Source organism: Vipera ursinii (genome assembly GCF_947247035.1).
Source record: "Vipera ursinii genome assembly, chromosome: 14".
Taxonomy (NCBI): domain Eukaryota; kingdom Metazoa; phylum Chordata; class Lepidosauria; order Squamata; family Viperidae; genus Vipera; species Vipera ursinii.
The window spans coordinates 11,992,640-12,012,084 of NC_139527.1; the positions used below are offsets into that span (position 1 = coordinate 11,992,640).

A 19,445-nucleotide genomic window follows, 5' to 3' on the forward strand; every position below is an offset into this window, starting at 1 on the left:
GGGAGTATCGGGGTGCTCCCATCACAACCCATGCAGCTGCATTCTGCACCAGCTGAAGCCTCCGGGTGGTCTTCAAGGGCAGCCCCATGTAGAGAGCATTACAGTAATCAATACGGGTGGTGTCGAGTGCGTGGGTGACTGTACGTAGGGCATCTCGGTCCAAAAAGGGGCGCAATTGGTATATAAGACGAATCTGTGCAAATGCCCCCCTAGCCACGACTCCAATATGATCTTCAAAACTGAGTCGTGAGTCTAGGAGGACGCCCAGATTGCGTGCTCTATCAATGGGAGGTAACATCTCTCCTCCTATAGTCAGAGATGGAACCTCTTGGACTAAACGAGATGACAGTATGTACAGCCACTCAGTCTTGGCCGGGCTGAGTCGAAGCCTGTTCTTTCCCATCCAAATCTGTACCGCTTCCAGGCAACGGGACATCACATCGAGGGCATCACTGGGTTGGTTCGGGGTGGAGATGAATAGCTGGGTATCATCAGCATATTGATATTTCACCCCGAAGCCACGGATGATCTCTCCCAGCGGCTTCATATAGATGTTGAACAGGAGGGGCGAGAGCACCGAACCCTGAGGCACTCCACAATTAAGAGGCCTAGGGCTTGACCTCTGCCCTCCTGCCAACACCGTCTGCAAACGGTCCGAGAGGTAGGAGGAGAACCACCGCAGAATGGTGCCTCCCACTCCCAGCCCCTCAAGACGACGCAGTAAGATACCATGGTCGATGGTATCAAAAGCCGCTGATAGATCTAATAGGACCAGGACAGAGGAATAACCTCTATCTCGGGCCCGCCAGAGATCATTCACCAGTGCGACCAATGCCATCTCCGTGCTGTGCCCGGGTCTGAAACCTGATTGGTATGGATCTAGATATTCAGCTTCCTCCAGGTGGGGGGGGTGTTTGTGCTCCATCACAGCCTATGAGCTCCCAAAGCCACTTTCCATGCAAGGAGTGGCGCTGCTGAAGGACCAAGCACTCCCTCGCAGCGCTTTGCGGTGGCCAGCAATTTGTACTGTTTTGAGGAATGAAACCATCTCTCGCAGGGGTGTCAAACTGCTGGCCCGTGGTCTGGTTGCATCATGTGGAGGCCACGCCAACCCCAGCTCTGGCAATGCAAAAAAAAAGTTGCAATACATCACGAAACATCACGTGACATGGCGAGTTTGACACCCGTGCGCCTAAAGGAATCAAACTGCATCTTCCTTGAAAGATGGATTTTCTTTCCATCCTCTGGGAAACCAGCAAAGCATCAACCTAGAAAGAGTAGCAGAAATATCTGGGGGGGAAAAATCAGTGAATTTTTCCTGATTTAGCCACCTCACCCATTCCACTTTAAAAAAAGTCTAAACGTGTTCAAGAAAGCAGGCTTTATTGAGTGATTTACAAATACTTTTGTATATAAAACTTATTTTACAGATTTTCTTCCCTTTTACTGTCATGTGATCACGTTTGCATAAACATTTCCTTGTTCAAAGCACCCAAACGAAGAGAAACTTGCAGGGCCCAGGCTTCATTCTGACTGCCCCAATGCCTTGGCCTCCCTCCCAAGAGTGGCGGCCCCCAGCCCCTTCCCTTGCACCAGCCGCTCCGCCAGAAGCAGCTTTGCCCTCTCGGCCAGGAAGGCAGAACTCGGAGCTCTCTTTGCCCCTTTGCAGGTTCTGCACCAAGACTGGGAAGCCCCCCGCCCCACCATTGGCCTCTAAGGCGGCAGGCGCATCACCCGTATCTGGGGAATGCCAGGACAGACGGCCAACCTCAGCTGCGTGAATGTTTCCTGTGTGAGGATAGCACCTTGTAACCAAGCAATCTTTCCGACAGATGGAGACACATCCTCACCCTTGTTAATGAGTTTGGTTATGAAAACAGCTGCTGTTTCTTCTGGGTTTTGTTCAGAGGGAGCCCCTGAAAAGCAGCACCCCTAAACTGGAGACTAGAAGCAGCACGTTCTTTACTACTTATGAACAAACCCTGTACTAAGAGCGGGGCAAGACAGAAAGAGCCCCAAGCAAAGGTTCTGAAAGCTGGGCTCCTCCCTTGGCAAGAACTGCAGAAAATCCAAAGGGACACAGACGGTCTAGGTGGGAGCAACAAGGGTCCCATTTGATAAAATGTCACCCTTGCCCACTTCCATCAGCTCCTCACCCGACTCGCTTTCTTTGGGCTAGAATTAGGAAGCGGTAGCTTCACTTGGATAACTTCAAAGATACTGCCCAGAATTCTTTGCCGTTAATAGGCACTTACGAGTTTGACCACAGTGCAGACGTACAGCACAAAGCTATTTCAAGCCACCAGAGAAGGGCCTTCCCCGCCCCACCTCAACTGAGAGCAGACAAATATGGTCTGATGAGGTAGAAACCTGGGCCTCCCCGAGGGGCACAGCTCTCCTCCCCACCCAGCAGGCAGCACCAAGGAGCTGGGCCTCACTGCCGGACACAAGGCCCTGCTCTTCTCCTGAAGGCCTTCAGCCCTTCTCAGGGCTCGAACGGATCGTATTTGGACTTGCTGTGGTCACTTTAACACTGGCAAAGCGAGGCCGAGGTCCAGAGTGGCCGTTACCCAGGAGCAAAGGGTGGGAGGCAGGCCCACAGCTTCGCTTAGGTGGCAGGAGTTAAGGACGGCTAGAAGGGCAGCCCCTTAAGAGTGATTGTGTCCAGACAGCAGGCTTATCCTGGCTTAGCTGGGAGGAAAAACTGACTGGATCTAGCCAAGCCGACTTCCGGGCAAACGTGAGTCTTGGCCGAGCTCAATGAGGAGAATGCTGATGAACTGCAGCTGCTGAACTAGCACAAGGACGCAGCTGCTCTTTTTAAAAGACGAAATTAAGCACAATCTGGCAGCCTTTCACAAATTATCTAACCAGAGAGTATTAATTAAGTGGACATTATTCAAAATGATAGATTGACAAAGTGCTGATTCACACAATTGAAAACCTGTAGACATAAAGGATTTTAGTCCTCTGGAAAAAAAACATTTTCCTTCTGCCAACACTGCAAAACTCTGTCTCACCTAAAAAGTCCCTGTAAGTGGGAATGAGGCTTCAGAAGGAGCCACTGATTGCGATTACTGGGGGTGTTTGTGTCTCCTTCTGGGAAGTCCCCCTTTGAACTCTTCTAAGAAGAGTTCAAAGGGGGACTTCCCAGAAGGAGACACAAACACCCCCAGTAATCGCAATCAGTCGCTCTAAAGAAGACACCAATTCCTTTCTTTCCTTTCTGCCTTCTCCCTCTATTACTTTTTATTTGCTTGATTTTTATCAGAAGACTCGAAAACTGTGAATGATACTTAGGATAGGAGCTGCTCCTATGGAATTCAGGGGGCTGGATTGCCTTTGAGAGTTTTATTCCTGTGAAAGGACATTCCACATCTCAAGACTTCAAATGTGCAAAGATCTACAGATTTGCTTTTTCCTAGGGCAGCAGCCTGGCCGGAGCAGAAAGAGAGGTGGACTTGGAAAGGCTCGGAGGGATGCAGACTTCAGATTGGGCGACCACACCGGATCCTCTTGCAGCATCAGAAGAGAGCCCAGAGTTTAGTTTTCTTTAGGGAGGGGGGAATCGGCCACATTTTGGTCTGGGGCCAGAGTTGGCACACACACAGCCGTGGCAAAATCACCTGGGGTCCCCAGACAGACCCCAACTGGAAACCACATTCTGTAATTTATTATGACTGCAACGGACCTTCTGCTGTAAGGTGGCATAAATACACTCTCCTCCTTTGCTTGCAGCCCGGTGCAGTCCAGGAGTCCTGAGATGGCTGCCAAGATGGCAGTGAGCTGGGAGCTCAGCCGGAGGGTCAGCTGTTTCGATAAATGAACAGGATGTCCTCGTCTGTGCCATAACTGGTCCTGGCTTCTTCAAAGTTATGGATGCTGGTGCTGCATGTTCCTGTGGAGCGGGACCAGAGTCAGACACGGGCAGCGGCAAGCAGAGCACCCAGCCTACGCACAGCCCCCTTGCGGAGAGATCGCCTGACCCCCACCACACTGCATGAGAAACGAGGCACCCAGAGACCCACAGGGCTCCCGCGGGGTGGGGGTGGGGAGGCCGACACCTGGGCGAGAGCGCAGTTACTCACGGTCCGCGTAGGCAGGGTTGTTGTAATAAATGCACCCCAAAGCTCTGTTGTAGCCACACAAGATGATGAAGTGGCCCTGGTAGTCGGGGCTGCGGCAGAAGCACTTCTGGCCGATGGGCAGGAAGCAGCAGTACTTCACCGGGCTGGAGCAGAGGTCGCACAGCAGCAAGACGGCGTTGACCAGCACGATGGCGATGTGGCCCTGCGAGAGGTGCTCCTGGATGTCCCGGATGGTCACCGTGCTGCCGGAGAAGGGAAGGAGGAAACCTGGGTTCAAGAGGATCTCCCACGCCAGGAGCCCCGAGGAAGAGAAGAGCCCTTTGGGGCAAAGGGGGACCCGGGGACCTGGAGTACTCCGGGCCAAAATGTCTTACTTCAGGAATAGCTATTTATCATCTGCCCATCTCCCTCCTAGAGAGACTCTGGACAGCGTAGAAATAAAGTATGTACAGGATACAGTATCTCCTCTTGTGTAAAAGTGGCTCTCCCATCAGAAGCAGCAATTAGTATAACCCTTCTGACCTCAAAGGAATGTTTTGGCTTTAAGGCAGAACGAAGAGCAAACTAAAGGAAGAAAAATACAATGAAACATTTCTTGTATCCACAGACAGATGTAACATTTTCTACTTTTTCTCCTGAAAGCTAAAAGCAAGGAAGGAGAAGCACTTCCTGACTCCCAAAGTTAAGGGCTCCTCCTCAGGGGTCTTCCATCACTGTTTCTCACTGGGAGCCCCGCTGGGGAGGCTACTTACGGGCCCCCACTGAGGCCCAGCCACGACTTGACAAGGGCCAGGGAAAGACGCCCGGCAGCCTCTCCCCAAGCCCCCTCACAGAAGCAGGCAGAGCCTCCAGACAAAGGGAGACCCAGGCCCGAGTCCCCCCCACTCCTCCTGGGCTACAATTTCTGCACAACCCCCTCAGCAGGCTCTTGGGGGACGTAAGGAGGGAGCCGTCGGGAGGCCAGCCTGAGCCTTTGGAGAAAAGGCAGGACACCAGCCAGGGCAAGCGAAAGAGCCTGGATTCTCCTGGCCCTCCAGCTGACATCTTTGCAGTCAAAGGGGGACTTAGCAGGCAGCTCCTCTCTCATCTGCCACACAGGAGCAGCTTTTCTCACTCTCAGGGGCCTGAAAAGGATCTGGAAGCAGCCTGTGAACTGGATCCGGCCCACCCCCTCCCCTCGACTTCAAGGCAGCCGGCCGGGTGCTGAGGGTGAAAGGAGCCCCCCCCCCCGGCCAAAGGGGCAAAGGGGCAGAGGCAGCTGCAGGGAAAACGCTCCACCTTCTGCTCCGATGTCGGCTGCCACCCAGTGTGGACGGTCGTGTGGCAGAATCCAGCAACCTCCCAGGACGAGAGCCTGACGGGAGCGAGGCGTGCTGCACGGGGGAAGTGAAACGCATTCGGAATCCCAGGAGGGGCGGCAGATCCCTCCACATCGCTGCCACAAGGCAAATCCGGTCACCTTTATTTATACCTGCAGTGGAGAGCAGAGCACTAAACTGGGCTCTGAGTTGATTGAGTTAAAGCTCTCCTCCAGGCTGGAAACTGAGGGAATCCCACAGGTCTGAGTGGGGAAAATCAACTACTTAAGAAAAACAACTTTGGCTAACCGAGAGTGAACTGTCCTTTCTGTGTGCAGCACATGCCCCGCCTGTCCTGTTCGCCCCCTCCCCAAAGCAGCTTCTCAACTAGACCTCCTGCAGTCCAGCACTGAAATCACCCGCTAGCCCCAGAAGGGTCAACTCGTGGGCAGAGATTTAGGTAAAGAAAATGAGTGAAATCTGGTTTGTTTGTGATTCTATCCCACAAACCAGAACTTGATACAGATCGGGTGCTATACACAGTGCTGCCCCCTTCTACAAAAACACCAATTATCAATTTATCTATATGCTGCTAAAATAAAAGTACCAGATCGGCCTCCAAGAGAGAATCTGCACAGTCTTCTTGTGGGCGCACTGCGACAGCGGCTGAAAACAAAGGCCCTTGTGGATCCGGCACTGGAGGGGGCCCAGCCAGTAAGTGGGACCAGGGCAAACGAGAACCGCTCCCCCCACCTGCCCAAGGAGAGGATCCCGTGGGCCCCGATTCCTTTTGGCCTACTTTAGCAGCAGCCTTAACAGGGCCTCCACCTTTCCCCCACTCGGCCCATTTTCCGTCTTGGCATTTCGCCTGAGCACGTGCCGCCTTCCTCGAGAGAAAGGACACCCAACGCCATTCTCTGGCCCAAAGACCACGCCGAGGTTAGAGCTGCCTGCCGGGGGCTTCAAAGGGTTGAGGACGCATAAAAAGAAGTAAAAGGGAGAAACTAAAATCTAATTAAATAGTCCCAATTCATTAGTATAAATTATACAGCTGACGGATTTTCATACACACACATGAACTTAAAATGAGCGCCTTCTCTTATTCCTCACCTCCAAAAACACAACTCCAAGCAAAACAGAAACCAACCTCTTCTCTCTGCCACCGTGCCCACCGACAGAGGTCTTGTTGGCATCAGAAAGGGGACCTCCCGGTAGGACCTCCCCCCTGGCTGGAGCTGTGCCCCAGCTCTCTTGGGATCTTCCAAGCACAGGGATCAAGAGCACCATTCCCCTCCCCCCAAATGGGTGGGGGGTTCCCAGCCCAGATAGGGAAGGGTGAAGCCTCCAGGGACTCCCTACCAGAGCCGGGATCTTTGGCTGAAAGGAATTACCTTTTGTATGCAAATCTAAGGATTTGCCTCTGGATCTTTTTCTTCATATCTTCCCTGCTTCTATGGCCCAAGATTTCCTTTGCCCTGGAAGTGAATTTAGCATTCTCATCCTCAATTTTCCTACATCTCTCTTGCAAAACATTTTCTGAAGTTTCAAATGTGCATATCTCTCACCGCACATCCTCGGCTCCACAATATTATTTCATAGATGTCGGCAGTTTGAACGGTTATTTACACACACTCCTTTTTGCTAGCAACTATTTACATTTTTTTTAAACAGCAGGATAAAAGCACATAATAATTTAATGTAACTAACACTGATGATGTTACCTAGTTAGGATAACGAAATGTCTGCAAAGAAACAAGCAAGCTCAGAGAGCACCAAGGACCCCTCATTTCAACCCTGAGATACAAATATTTCCCATCAGTAATGTAACTAGGTCTACCACTGGCACGGTGGCCAGAGCACGTCCTCCATTCCCAGGTTCCATTAAGCACAAGGAGGATTTTTCATTTGCACAGGAAGCAGCTTCTAGCCCCGATCTACTCGGCTAGGACCCTGCCCCACTTCCAGGGCGCACAGCCTGCTCCTCTCTCCTCTGTGTGAGACCGCAAGGCAGAAGAACAGGTTGCTTACCTGTAACTGTGGTTCTTTGAGTGGCCATCTGCCATCCCCTTGCCAAGAAAGTTCTGCGAGTAAAAGACCACCGTGTTAGTTCACAAGCCGGAGATAAAGGTAGGGAACTTCCTCGGACAGATGCAGCTGTTCCACAATGGCCCCCTGCCCAAAGGCCGAGTTAGGCCCCGACAGCTTTCCAATGTCAACACAGGAGGGAAGCCGCTCCAGGGGAATCCGCAGACGACCACTTAAAGAACCAGCGTGAAACTTGTGCATCCACTTAAAGAACCTACGTGAAACTTGTGCATCCCATCCTGGGCATGCCTGCGGCTGGTATCCTCAAAGGCAGCATAACCCACTTTCTTTGCACCTTTTCATCCGACTTTAGTGAGGCGCACTGAGTTCCCATATTTTGGGTAGAACCCCAACAGCAAGCGGGGCCAATCCTGCCTCTGAGGATACCCCCTTGCAAAAGGAGTCAACCCCAACCGAGTCCTGCCTGTTGCTCCCTCCTGCTTCTGGTCAGAGAAACCGACCGGCTGCTACCGTCAAAATGAGCCAATCTCGAGACATCTGGCAGGAGCCCAAGGGACGTTTTATTTCAAAGCCACAACTGCTCCAGAACTTCTGCCAAATGTAAGATTTGGGGGAAAAACAAAACCTGGAACATTTTGGCAGTTTCCACATTTAGAACAAAGTCAGCCTGGTCTAGTGGTGAAGGCTAGAAAGCAGGCGGCCAGGAGTGCAAGTCCTGCATCAGCCATGAAAGCCGGCTGGGTGACTTTGAGTTGGTCCCTCTCTTTTGGCCCAACCCACCTCACAGGGTTGTCGTGGGGAAAATAAGAGGAGAAAGTGGCAGGAATGGTACAGATTCTCCTGCTTGAGCAGGGGTGGGTGGGTTGGACTAGATGACCTACAAGTTCCCTTCCAACTCTGTTACTCTGTATTCTGTAAGTATTAAGCATACTTGCCACCTTACTTGTAAAAGTAATGAAGCAGGATTAAATAAACATAAAAGCAGAAGCCAGAGGAATATTATGAGAAAAAAGTAGAACAGGGCAGGTGTGGTTCAGTCCCCTGAGTAGTTCCCAGGGTGGAATATCCACCTGTCTCTCTGCCCTCCAATCCCCCCAGCACTTTCCCCCCTCCTCTAGGCCAACGCCAAGGTCTCAACAGCTCATCCGTGGCCTGCATGATCCTTCCCTGAGTCACTGCCACTGACAAGTCTTCCTCCTGCTCTTACCCGCTCAACTCCTCTCAAAAGCCTCCTTTCAGTCTGGGCATGCACCCAAACATCTGCAATTCACATCTCTATTTGAGCTGAAGTTACTTGAAACCGGCTATTAAGTGGGCTCTCCATCCTTCCCTTCCTGTCCTCAAGGAGAAGGAACAAATTGGTCCATCAGCGTCACCCCTTCTCCAACTTTTCCCTTCAAACTAACAGCCACACTATGCCTTGGGAGGTCCCTTAGGATTGCCCATGGAATATTCTTACCCATTGCAGGGGAACCACAACCCGTGAGAAATGAGGATGTGGGGAAAACTGCAAGCAGTAGCGAGAGCACTTCAGCTGAAGCTGATCATCTTTCACTAACTGGCACACATGGTCCATGCACAAGCAGATTCGGAACGCCATCCTTTATTATCTCTAGCACTTTTAACGAGAGGAAAAAAGCTAGAAAAAAGTGGCCCCAGTCACACCGGACCCTTTTGCTCAGCGTATCCCACTCATCCTAGGTAGATTTATTTCCCAGCACCAAAGGACTGTTAGTTCTCAGGGCTACACAGGAAGGTGGTGCAGTCTTGTTTAGGTACTCTGGCTTATAACAGACCCTGCACAACTGGATATACAGTTGGATCACCTGCTAGAAGAAGAAAAGCAAAGCATCAGCCCGGAGCTCACCGTTTATCCACCAGCACCTTGCAGGCTTTTGCTTGGGCAAATAGTTGGTTTACCCGGTTCTCCTCTGTGTCAAAGTGTTTCCTATAAAAAGACTAAAGAAGACAAGGAGCAAACGTTAGATGACAAACCCTTCTCCCGGTGGAAAGCCTAAGAAGCGACTGCTAGGAAGCCCCCCTCCGCTTCCCCCAAGAGAACACAGGTGGGGCAGCCCTCTTGAACCAAGCCTGCCAATGAAGATCATCTTGGAAGGCTTCAAAAGAGGCTTTGAGGCATCCTGTGAGCAAAGGGCAAGCCTCTCATTGAGGCAGCCCAGGGATTTCTAGTAGACGGCGCCAAATGTTATCGGGCAGCGTGAATACCGCTACGCCTCTTCGAGCGTGCAAGAACCTAGAAGCCCTTTGCGTCTGGAGCAGCAGCAGCAGCAGCCCGGCCAGCTACCTGGTTCTTGTAGCCCTTGTCCACGCCCAGCGTCTGGGTGCAGAACAGGTGCTTCACCCCAAAGTGACGCATCAGGTAGGCCAAGTCAATCGTCCAGATGCTTTTGGTCAACTGGAGGTCCCGGACGGCTCTCTGGAAGTCTTCGTCGTCCAGCAGGTTCAGGTACCTGAGGCCAGGGCAGACGGGGAGGGAGGGGGGCAGAAAAAGGCGACCGTTTCCTTCTGGAGACCAGCGAGGCTCCCCACGGCAAGGCTCAGGCAGAGGTCGGAAAGGCCCGGGCAGAGCGGGCTCCACACCCGATACGGCCCCTCGGCCTTCCTCGCCGCGCCCGCTCGGCGCCGCTCCTCCCCATCGGCGAGGCTGCGTCTCTCGGCGCCTCGGAGGGCAGCGCGGCCACTCACCGCAGCGCCATCCTGGAGCAGGCCAGCCCGCAGTCCCAGTGGGAGAGCTGCTGCAGCGCCGGCACCTTCAGCTGCACCGCCTCCCCGCCGCCCTCCGCCGCCGCCGCCTCGGCAGGGCCGGGCGAGGCCAGCGGGGCCCGGAGCTCGGCCGCTCCCCTCCCGGCCGCCCCCGGCCCGGACCACCCACCCGCGGGCGGCGGCGCGGCGGCCTCCTCGGCCGGGCTCTTCATGGCGCTGGGGGGCGGGGCGTCGCCGCTCCTCCTCCTCCTCCTCCTCGGGGAGGGCCGCGCCATAGAGGCGGCGGGGCAGAGCGGCGCGCGCGGGGCAGGCCGGGATCGCCCTCCTCCTCCTCCGCGGGCCGCCGCCATGTCCATCGGGGTGCCGATCAAGGTGCTGCACGAGGCCGAGGGCCACATCGTCACCTGCGAGACCAACACGGGCGAGGTCTACCGCGGGAAGCTCATCGAGGCCGAGGACAACATGAACTGCCAGGCAGGGCGCGGGCCGGGGGGCGCCGGGGGGGCTGTGGGGGGGTCTCGGGGCTCACCGCCGCCTCCTCCTCCTCCTCCTCCCGCCCGGCAGATGTCCAACATCACGGTGACCTACCGCGACGGGCGGGTGGCGCAGCTGGAGCAGGTCTACATCCGCGGCAGCAAGATCCGCTTCCTGATCCTGCCCGACATGCTGAAGAACGCGCCGATGCTGAAGAGCATGAAGAACAAGAACCAGGGCTCCGGCGCCGGGCGCGGCAAGGCCGCCATCCTCAAGGCGCAGGGTGAGCGGCGCCCCCGGGCCGGGCGGGGTGGCGGGGCGGGGGCGAAGGGCCAGGGAGGCCGGGGCAGCCTCTTTCGGGGAATGCGGGGGGGGGGGGTTCCGTGGACGTTTTGCACCAAGGACCCCGAACGTCTGAAAGGCCCCGTCGATAAGTGGCACCGGACCCGGTCTCGGATGACTCAGCCTCGCCCCGATCGTGACCCTCCTCCGAGGGGGCCGGGACCCCTGGCCCGCCCTGGGGGGGGAGTTTTGAGAACTGCCCAGAGGACCCCAGCGGCAGAGGGGAGGGAGGGAGGGAGGGGGCTCCCGCCTCCTCTGCGCCAGCTTGTGCATCCTCCTTCCCCGCCAGGAAAGGCTGCAAATGGAGCTCCAGAAGCGGAGAGAGTGGGACGGACAGAGATTCGTGATGCCTATTGTGGAGTTCACAACTTGAGAAGGGCTTTTGTTTTATTGGCTTTAAAATGTCAGAGCAACTACTTCCACCTGCTGCTTTCTAGCTTCTTTTTAGTCTTCTCAGAAACATCTGTGGATTCCAAATCCAGCACGACTGGGTGTCTTCCTGTTTGTCCTTTGCTGCTGATTTTTGTGTTCTGTTTCTTTTCTCCAGTGGCTGCAAGAGGAAGGGGACGTGGAATGGGGCGTGGCAACATTTTCCAGAAGCGGAGATAACTTGGGATCAAACCCTGCTTTGCTGAAGAGAAAAGTGTGCTAAATTGTAATTTGTGTGTACTTTAATAAATATGTTTCTTACAAAATAGGAAGAAAGCATCTGCTGTGTGTCGTTGACTTAACTGTGATATACAGTTGCAAGAAAAAGTATGTGAACCCTTTGGGATTATGTGGTTTTTTGCATGAATTGGCCATAAAATGCGCTCTAAACGTCATGTAAGTCAACAATAGAAAAACACAGTCTGCTTAAAATAATACTACACAAACATTAGCTATTGTCGTGTTTTAATTGAACATAAGATGGAAACATTCACAGTGCAGGGTGGAAAAAGTATGTGAGCCTTTGGACTTAATAACTGGTTGATCCTCCTTTGGCAGCAATAACCTCAACCAAACGTTTCCTGTAGTTGCAGATCAGACCTGCACAATTTGGACCACCACTCTGCACAAAACTGTTTCAGTGTAGCAATATTCTTGGGATGTCTGGTGTGAATCGCTCTCTTAAGGTCATGCCACAGCATTTCAATCGGGTTGAGGTCAGGACTCTGACTGGGCCACTCCAGAACGCTGTTCTGTTGAAGCCATTGTTTTGTTGAATTACTTGTATGCTTTGGGTCATTGTCCTGTTGCATCACCCATCCTCTGCGGAGCTTCAGTTGGTGGACAGATGGTCGTACGTTTTCCTGCAAAATGTCCTGATAAACTCTGGAATTCATTTTCCCAACAATGACAACAATCCGTCCAGGCCCTGAGGCAGCAAAGCAGCCCCAAACCATGATGCTCCCTCCGCCATGTTTTACAGTGGGGATGAGGTTTTGATGTTGGTGTGCTGTGTCTTTTTTTCTCCACTCATAGTGTTGTGTGTTTTTCCCAAACAACTCAATTTTGCTTTCATTTGTCCACAGTATATTTTGCCAGTAGTGCTGTGGAACATCCAGGTGCTCTTTTGCAAACTTCAAACGTGGACAGATGGGTAATGCATAAAATAAAAACACAGGCCCATAAAATCTAAATCATGGCAAGGTATAAGAGCTCTTATTAGTGCTTAAATGTTTTTAAGTTTTGATTTTTTCCCCCCTATCTTTGCAAAATGCAGAATAAAGCTTTAAAATGTTTATCTAGCAAGTATCTTTATACTTGTGTTCACTCATGATTCTAAAATTTTAATTATCTTTGAGCATGCGTTGGTGGATTTGGAGAGTTATATAGGGCAGGGGTCCCCCAACCTTTTGGGCACCAGGGACCTATTCTGTGGGGAGAGGTTTTTGCGTGGACCGGAGTGGGCCTGGTTTTGTGTGCTGCTTGCATCCTGCAGATGGGGCTTTACTTGCTTCTGTGGACCAGTTGCTGGCATCCTGCGGCCCGGTACTAATCCACGGACCGGGGGTTGGGTACCCCTGTAGTAGAGGATGATGTGTTTGGTTTGGTCTCAGATGTTAACAAAACCTTTTGGACCAGAATTGGGAATTTTATTGTAAGGGAAAGTATCATATTACATATTGAGAAAAGGTTTTGACTTCCTCCGATTGAAGATGACCAGTGATCCTGCTCTCTCAATCCATTTGGACAACCTTTCCTCTGCTGTCTCTCAACCAGGGAGCTTCTTCATTGCAAAGCCTGCAAGTCTTACCAGCAGAACTCTTAGCTTTGGTTATTATCAGAGGCTTCTAATAAGTGGGCTGCAGGTGTTCAAGAGGGGCTGCCCAAGGCTTAGGGGACTGCATTGGGGGGGGGGAGAATTTATTTGCATCTTAAGTTTTTATCTCTACAGGATTTGGGTTCCCAAAAAAATGGGCTTGTATGGAATGAAACCCAAAGGTGCACATAAATGGCCACACTTTGAAACTAAGCCACCTGGGAACACCTTTGGATCATCATCAGTGGCTCAAGTTCTCCAAGTTTTTGTCATCTTAAAAGATTCTTCAGTCTGAGCCACAGGATAAACCCTAACCAAGCGATGCATTCTGCAAACCCACTTATTAATGGCTTAGCAGCCTCATGTCTAGCTCTGACCTTTCAGCTGTGGCTTAGATGTCATCACTATTTTGTACGCCCTAAATTGATTGGGGGGGAGGCTTTTTCTGTAATTAAACTGAGGAGAGGCAATTTCTCCACGAAGGAACATCGCCGGCCTTCCTTGCAAGAGATGTTAAACACAAACATCCCTTTATTGGACGGGTGAGAAAAGCATTCTAGCCCCCCACCCCAAGGCACAGCTGAAAATCTGCACATGCTTCCTTTTGAGGGAAAAGCCAAGTGGTGGCAAAGCAAGGAAACCCCCATTATGAAGAAACAGTTGGAAACATCTCAACAGGTGTTTCTAGAGATGCTTCTGCAACTCCCAATGATTGCCCAGTGAAGTGCTGACCAATGTTTTCATCCTCTCTCCAGGAAAGTCATTTACTATCAGATCACACGTCACAAGGTTCTTCTGCTGAACTGGCCTTGCCCAGGTTACTCTTTCCTCCTGGGCATAAGGCAGGGCCACCATCACTACCTGACTCAGAGCAGAAAGCACAGAGGCGTCGGAATGCAGACGTCCACGAAGCAGCCCAAAGAGCAGAAACACTAGTGGAAAAAGGGATGCTCCAAACAGCCCCCCCCCGAGACAAGCACCTGTGCAACCCACTTCAGCTCCCCACCATCCCTGCGATGCCACCGGTCACGTGTCTGGGCTGCAGACACCACATGCCTCGCATTCCGCCACCCTTTGTTTAGCGGGGAAGAGGGGGAGGAGGCAGGCTGTGCCATCCTGGTGCCGTCTCGGCCCCTATCCAGTCTTTCCATGCCACTCTCACACAGCTCTCTGGACCTGTGGACCCGGCACATCTGGGAAAGGATGGGCCTGGGGCCTGCTTGCTCCATGCATCTCCCCACAACAGCAATTGCCCACCTTCTGCATCTCCAGATGGTCTCCTTTTCTCTAGCTCGCCAAGTTTGCGGCATCATGGTAAGTGACTAGCCTGGTTTGGTGCACATTAGAAAGCCCCATGAGGAGAAAGAGGATGGGGCAAGGGGAGCAAGTCAGGATTGGAAAGGCTCAAGGAAGTGGGCAGATGAGGCCTGGTGCGGCCTCTCTTCCATCAGAGCTTCTGCAGGTGTGGCTTTAGTCTTCCAGAGGACACCTCCATGTCCAGTCATCTTTCACATGACTGCTGGCGGAAGCGGCGCTTGGTCACTGGCGGGATACCCTCTTCCCCTTGCAGCACCTCCTCCTCCTCCTCCTCCTCCTCCTCCTCCTCCTCCTCCTCCTCCTCCTCCTCCTCCTCCAGCAAGCTGGTCTCAGGCCCACTGGGTGCCTCAGAAGCGCAGTCCAAGGACTCGTAAATGGTGGGAAGGGTTGTCTGCTGGCTGAGCCGCTTCCGCAGGCCAACAAGCAGAGGCTGTGGCATGGAAGAGACATCCACATTGTTGCCCAGATCGATCCAGGCTAAGGAGGGGAACTTGGCCATGTCCTTCATGGCGTCGGTGAGGTCCTTCACAGTGGCTCGGGTCAGCTGGTTCCCGTTAAGGGAGAGGTGAGTGAGGCTGGGCAACGACCACAGGAAAGGCATCAGGAAGCGCATCTCCTCATCCTTCAGGTCAGTGAAACTCAGGTCTATGGTGAAAAGGCGGTCACCGCTGCTCTGCAGGTAGCTGGCGAGACGCTGGAGTTCACGTATGGAGAGAGAGACCCCAGAAAGATTGAGGGCTTCTTGGCTGGGCTTCTTGTGCAGGCTCCACTTCAGGCTGAAGAAGGAGAAAAAGAGAGGCCAGGGGCTTCAGAAGGAAGGGCTGCTCCCTTCAGAAAACTGGGTGTCTGGAGAGGGGGAGGGGGACAATCCAAAATGGGCCACATCACACAAATGCTCCACCTGGCCTGCTTGGGTTCTATTTGGGGTGCAAGTGCGTTACCGTAGGCTGGTCTAGTTGGCACCACCGTTGTTTGCTGCAGGGGCCTGGCTTGAGCCAGCTATTTTGGCCAAGCCATCCCTTTCCATTGGTTGATCTTCAGTCAAGGAGTTTGAGTAAGTTTTGTGTGGAGGTCCCACACCCAAGATCATGGTGGGGAGGGGATTGCAGCATTAGACCCCAAATAAGCGCTTGCAACCCTTCCATCCACTGGATCCAATTTCCCATCCCCCATCTGTGGGGAGGGGGGGGAGTTGGAGCGAGTGCGGTGAGCTACGGCTGCTTTGTGTTCTGGCTGCCGAGGAATGGCGCTGGGTAAGGGGGCTTGCCTTGGCCGGAAGAGGAGCAGAAGGGGCGTCTTTGGCTCAGCTGTTGTCCTTGCACCTTATGCCCTAAACCAGGGGTAGGCAACCTCGGCTCTTTTATGACTCGTGGACTTCAACTCCCAGAATTCTTGAGCCAGCTAAGCAGGCTCAGGAATTCTGGGAGTTGAAGTCCACGAGTCAGAAAAGAGCCGAGGTTGCCTACCCCTGCCCTAAACAAACTTTTGTGGATGGAAATCTGGGCCTTGTCCAATCACATTGTGTGAACTAGGCTATCACATTATGTTATATTATAATTTGCTTGGAATGCTGCTTGTTTTGTTACTTTGGATTTCATCTGCTGTGGAAACTGAGCTCATGTCACACCCTCTAATACTGCTTTTCCTCCTGGTTCCTGCAACCCCCGACCATCCACAGAAGGATTTCTGTGGCACACCATTTCTGCTCACCTGCTGTGGGACTTGCGATGGGGCAGCCCAGACCGATGCCATTTGGAGTGTGGAGTCAAGTGGTAGATCAGCTGCCGGCAGATCCGGTCGGAGGATTTCCACCGATCGTATTCCTGAAAGCAGGGAAGTGGCAGCCGTGGGCAGGGGCCGGGGCCCCTCTCAGTTTTCAGAGCTGCCAGTCCCACATCTGCCTCCTTTCCAAGCGCTCAGGGTCTGAGCTCTGCCCTGGGAGATGCCTGGCTCCAGCCAGCAGCTTTGCCTTTCCAAAGGCTCCGGTGACTATCAGCCAGGAATCAGAGGAGACCATGCAGCCATTGGGGGACATGCCGATCCTCTCCTGTGATTCTACTGGATCATTTTTGTTCTTCCACCTAGGCTCTGCTCAGAAATCCAGAGATCTCAATTTTGGGAGTCCCTAACATAATAGAACTTTTGTACCTCTTAAAAGAAGAGCAGCATAATCTGAACATTTTTAAATCTAAAAAACCCAGCAAGTGTCTCTACTGGAGGCCAGCCTAAAAACCTCTCCTTTCCATCTGCCAGCCTGTCCTGCCTCTGCCCCCATTTCATCCAGGGCAGGAACACAGAGCAGGGCCAGAAGAGCCACGGCCCAAAGACCCGGCTTCTCTGGCAGGTTCCTGGGATTCCCACTGGCACTTCTGGACTGAGGTGACTGGATCGCTGCAGAGGCTGCTCTTTTGGAGAGGGGATCCTGTGAGGTCTCTGCAGAGGAGGACGTGGGGAGACATGGATAACCGTGGGAGGCAGGGCCAGCTGACAAGATCAAGCCCCATCCCCCCCTCAGGGCAGAGGCAGGCTGGGGGCCAGGGAAAGGGTGGCCGAGGGCCTGGGAAGCCCCTCCAATCTTTCCTAGCTGAAACTCCCCTCCCTAACTTAGCCCACAGCAGGGGAAGAAAGAGGAGGAGGCATCTCTGGGCTCCCGGCAAGGAGTGTCGCAACATGAAGCTGCCCCTTTCCTCACAGCTACACCCAACGGGGGTGACGGTGGCTTCTGTCCTTTTTCCCAAGGCAGGAGGACCTGAGGGTGCCTGAGGCCTGGAGTTCCTCGGCCAGGCCAAAGTGGGAGGGAAAGGCCGCACGTGCCCTTTACCCTGCTGAGGAGGAAGACCAGCTCTCCTAGCGGTTGGATAGGAACTGGCCCCTGTATGGTGGCCATCAGGCCTTTTGGCCCCCTGGTCTGCCCTTTCCGCAGATGCAGCCCCCAGGCAGCCAAGCTTTTCTAGAGGAGGTGCCAGCAGGGCCCCCCAGACAGTGGCCTCTTTCCCCACCCAGAGACCTACGTGCCATGGTGCCTTAGGGCACGTGCTCCCCCCCAAGGGGCCCAGTGGCCCTTACCTTTTTGGGGCACTGCAGGTCTCTGGCCAGGCTCATGAGGAGGTCGTGGGAGATGGGGTCCACCAGGTTGAGGAAGGTGGCCTTCTTGTAGAGCACGTCACTGAGGAACGTCCCCTCCAGGCCAAGGTCCTATGAGCAGAGAGCAAAAGTGGCTAAGAACTGGGTGGGCACTGAAGAGGAAGCCCCCCAGCCATGCCACTGGCCAGCAAGCAAGCCAGGCCTCTGGAGGGTGAGGGTGCAGATCTCATCACTCAGGTGCTGGGCAGCTCCAGAGGCTGGAAAGATTGCATCCTTGCAGCTGAGGTCCTTAAAACTCTTTCAAAGCAATCCCCAGCTGCAAAATTGCTGGCAGCAGCTCTTGGGCAGATGAACCAACCGAATTTTTTGATAGAAAAAAAGGTCCAAGAGCAACTGCTCCCCACCCCCATCAGAGCTTGTTTGGCAAAGCTGCTTCTTCCAGCATCTCTTCCAACCCTGCTGTGCGAGTGGGCACTCGTCTTCATCTGCCTGGCACCCCTGACCACCCCTCCTGCTCTCCTGCCAGGTGCAGGGTCTCTCTGGATCAGGAGGACACTTTTGACTAAGGAGCAGAAGCTACAGCAAACTCACCGCACCCACAACTGACAGAGTCAACAACCGACTGGGCAACACAATTGCTCTCCAGCAGTCACACAAAGGCTGGCCTGCCCTTGGAACTGGGCCTGGAAAGGCTGGGACAATCCACACCTGGGGAAACCTGCCATCCCAGCAGGGCTGCCAGGGGAGGGTGTCTTTTGCTTGGCCCTGCCCCGGGCAGCCTCTTGTAACCGGCCCCAGGTCTGCCGCATTTCTGCCTCCAGGTCAGGGGACTCTTTCGGTGTTGCGGGGGAGGGGGGAATCCCAAAATGTCAGCTAGTACAAAATCCCGCGGGGTGTGTGTGTGTGTGTGTGTGTGTGTGTGTGTGTGTGTGTGTGTGTGATTGGAGCCTCCACCTCTTTGCCCGGCTGGTCTTTGGGGGCTGCCTGCACCCACCGAGCTGGAGAGGCTTCCAACGGCCGTGCCGTTAGGAAGCGCCGCTGCCCGCCCCCCCTTCGCCGCGCTTTCTCCCCATCCCCGCCGCGGCGCCCTTTCCCAGCCGCCGGCCCGCCCGACAGCCGCGCTCCGAGCGAAGCTTCTCGCCGGAGACGCGCCCGCCCGGCTCGCTCTGCCGCAGAGGGCTCCGCGCGTCTGCCTCGCCCGCCGGAGGGAAGAAAAGCGCCGGGGCCGCCGTCCCGCCTCCCCTACCTCCCGCAGCAGCCGCAGCAGCCGCCCCGCCTGCTCGTGCCGGTGCTCGCGGAGGGTGGCCTGGATCTCGCGGACCCAGCCCACCCGCCGCACGTAGGGCGCCGCCGGGCGGCTCTTGCGCAGCCCCGCCGGCCGCTTCTCCGAGCCGAGCAGCAGCGAGGCCAGCCGGCAGTCCGGGCCGCGGCGGCGCAGCTGCTCCTCTGGGCGGCTCCTGCCGCGGAGCGGCCCCTTGGAGCGGGCGGGGACGCCCGTCGCCTCCGCGCCGCTCTGCCGGCTCAGCCGGGAGCCCATCGCCGCCCGCCGCCCGCCCGAGACGCGTCGCCCGTCGCGCCGGGAGGCCGGGGGGAATCGGGCGGCGCCGTGCAGCAGACGGCGCCCTCCTGCCCGGCTGGCGCTGCCGCGCGGCCCCTCCGGCTCCTGCCCGCCCTCCGCCCTCGCCTCGCGGGAGGCGGCTCTGCTTTTCTGGGCACGGGCGCGCGGCGCGCGGCCGGGGAGAGCCGATCTTCGGTCGCGTCTCTGCGCCAGGAAACTTCGCGTAGGCTGCCCGGTCTCCGCCGAACCCCCCTCGAGGCAGAGTAGAG

At 54.6% G+C, this 19,445-nt stretch overlaps 3 protein-coding genes across 5 annotated transcripts; 1 reads left to right on the forward strand and 2 right to left on the reverse strand.

The window, feature by feature from the left end:
• Nucleotides 1–1,366: 1,366 nt before the first annotated feature.
• On the reverse strand, nucleotides 1,367–10,554 carry GUCD1 (guanylyl cyclase domain containing 1; the record flags this gene model as incomplete). 3 transcript variants are annotated; one of them, XR_014493812.1, is made up of 7 exons in its annotated part: nucleotides 1,367–3,096; nucleotides 3,169–3,898; nucleotides 4,089–4,330; nucleotides 6,778–6,861; nucleotides 9,300–9,391; nucleotides 9,738–9,903; nucleotides 10,139–10,554. XR_014493812.1 is itself a non-coding variant. In XM_083373922.1 (6 exons), the coding sequence occupies 6 exons, from the start codon at nucleotides 10,552–10,554 to the stop codon at nucleotides 3,807–3,809; spliced, it is 1,092 nt and encodes a 363-aa protein (XP_083230048.1). In that variant the 3' UTR covers nucleotides 1,367–3,806. The 3 variants fall into 3 exon arrangements, 2 of the variants coding, with proteins under 2 accessions (XP_083230048.1, XP_083230049.1); XM_083373922.1 differs by having other exon boundaries at nucleotides 1,367–3,898; XM_083373923.1 differs by lacking the exon at nucleotides 6,778–6,861 and having other exon boundaries at nucleotides 1,367–3,898.
• Nucleotides 10,467–11,680, forward strand: SNRPD3 (small nuclear ribonucleoprotein D3 polypeptide). The gene is made up of 3 exons (XM_083373924.1): nucleotides 10,467–10,630; nucleotides 10,721–10,913; nucleotides 11,520–11,680. Exons 1-3 carry the CDS (start codon nucleotides 10,505–10,507, stop codon nucleotides 11,579–11,581), a joined length of 381 nt encoding a protein of 126 aa, XP_083230050.1. The 5' UTR covers nucleotides 10,467–10,504; the 3' UTR covers nucleotides 11,582–11,680.
• A 335-nt stretch (nucleotides 11,681–12,015) lies between these two features.
• On the reverse strand, nucleotides 12,016–19,155 carry LRRC75B (leucine rich repeat containing 75B; the record flags this gene model as incomplete). Its single annotated transcript, XM_083373854.1, has 4 exons — nucleotides 12,016–15,310; nucleotides 16,245–16,357; nucleotides 17,601–17,729; nucleotides 18,865–19,155. 4 exons carry the CDS (start codon nucleotides 19,153–19,155, stop codon nucleotides 14,719–14,721), a joined length of 1,125 nt encoding a protein of 374 aa, XP_083229980.1. The 3' UTR covers nucleotides 12,016–14,718.
• Nucleotides 19,156–19,445: the final 290 nt, after the last annotated feature.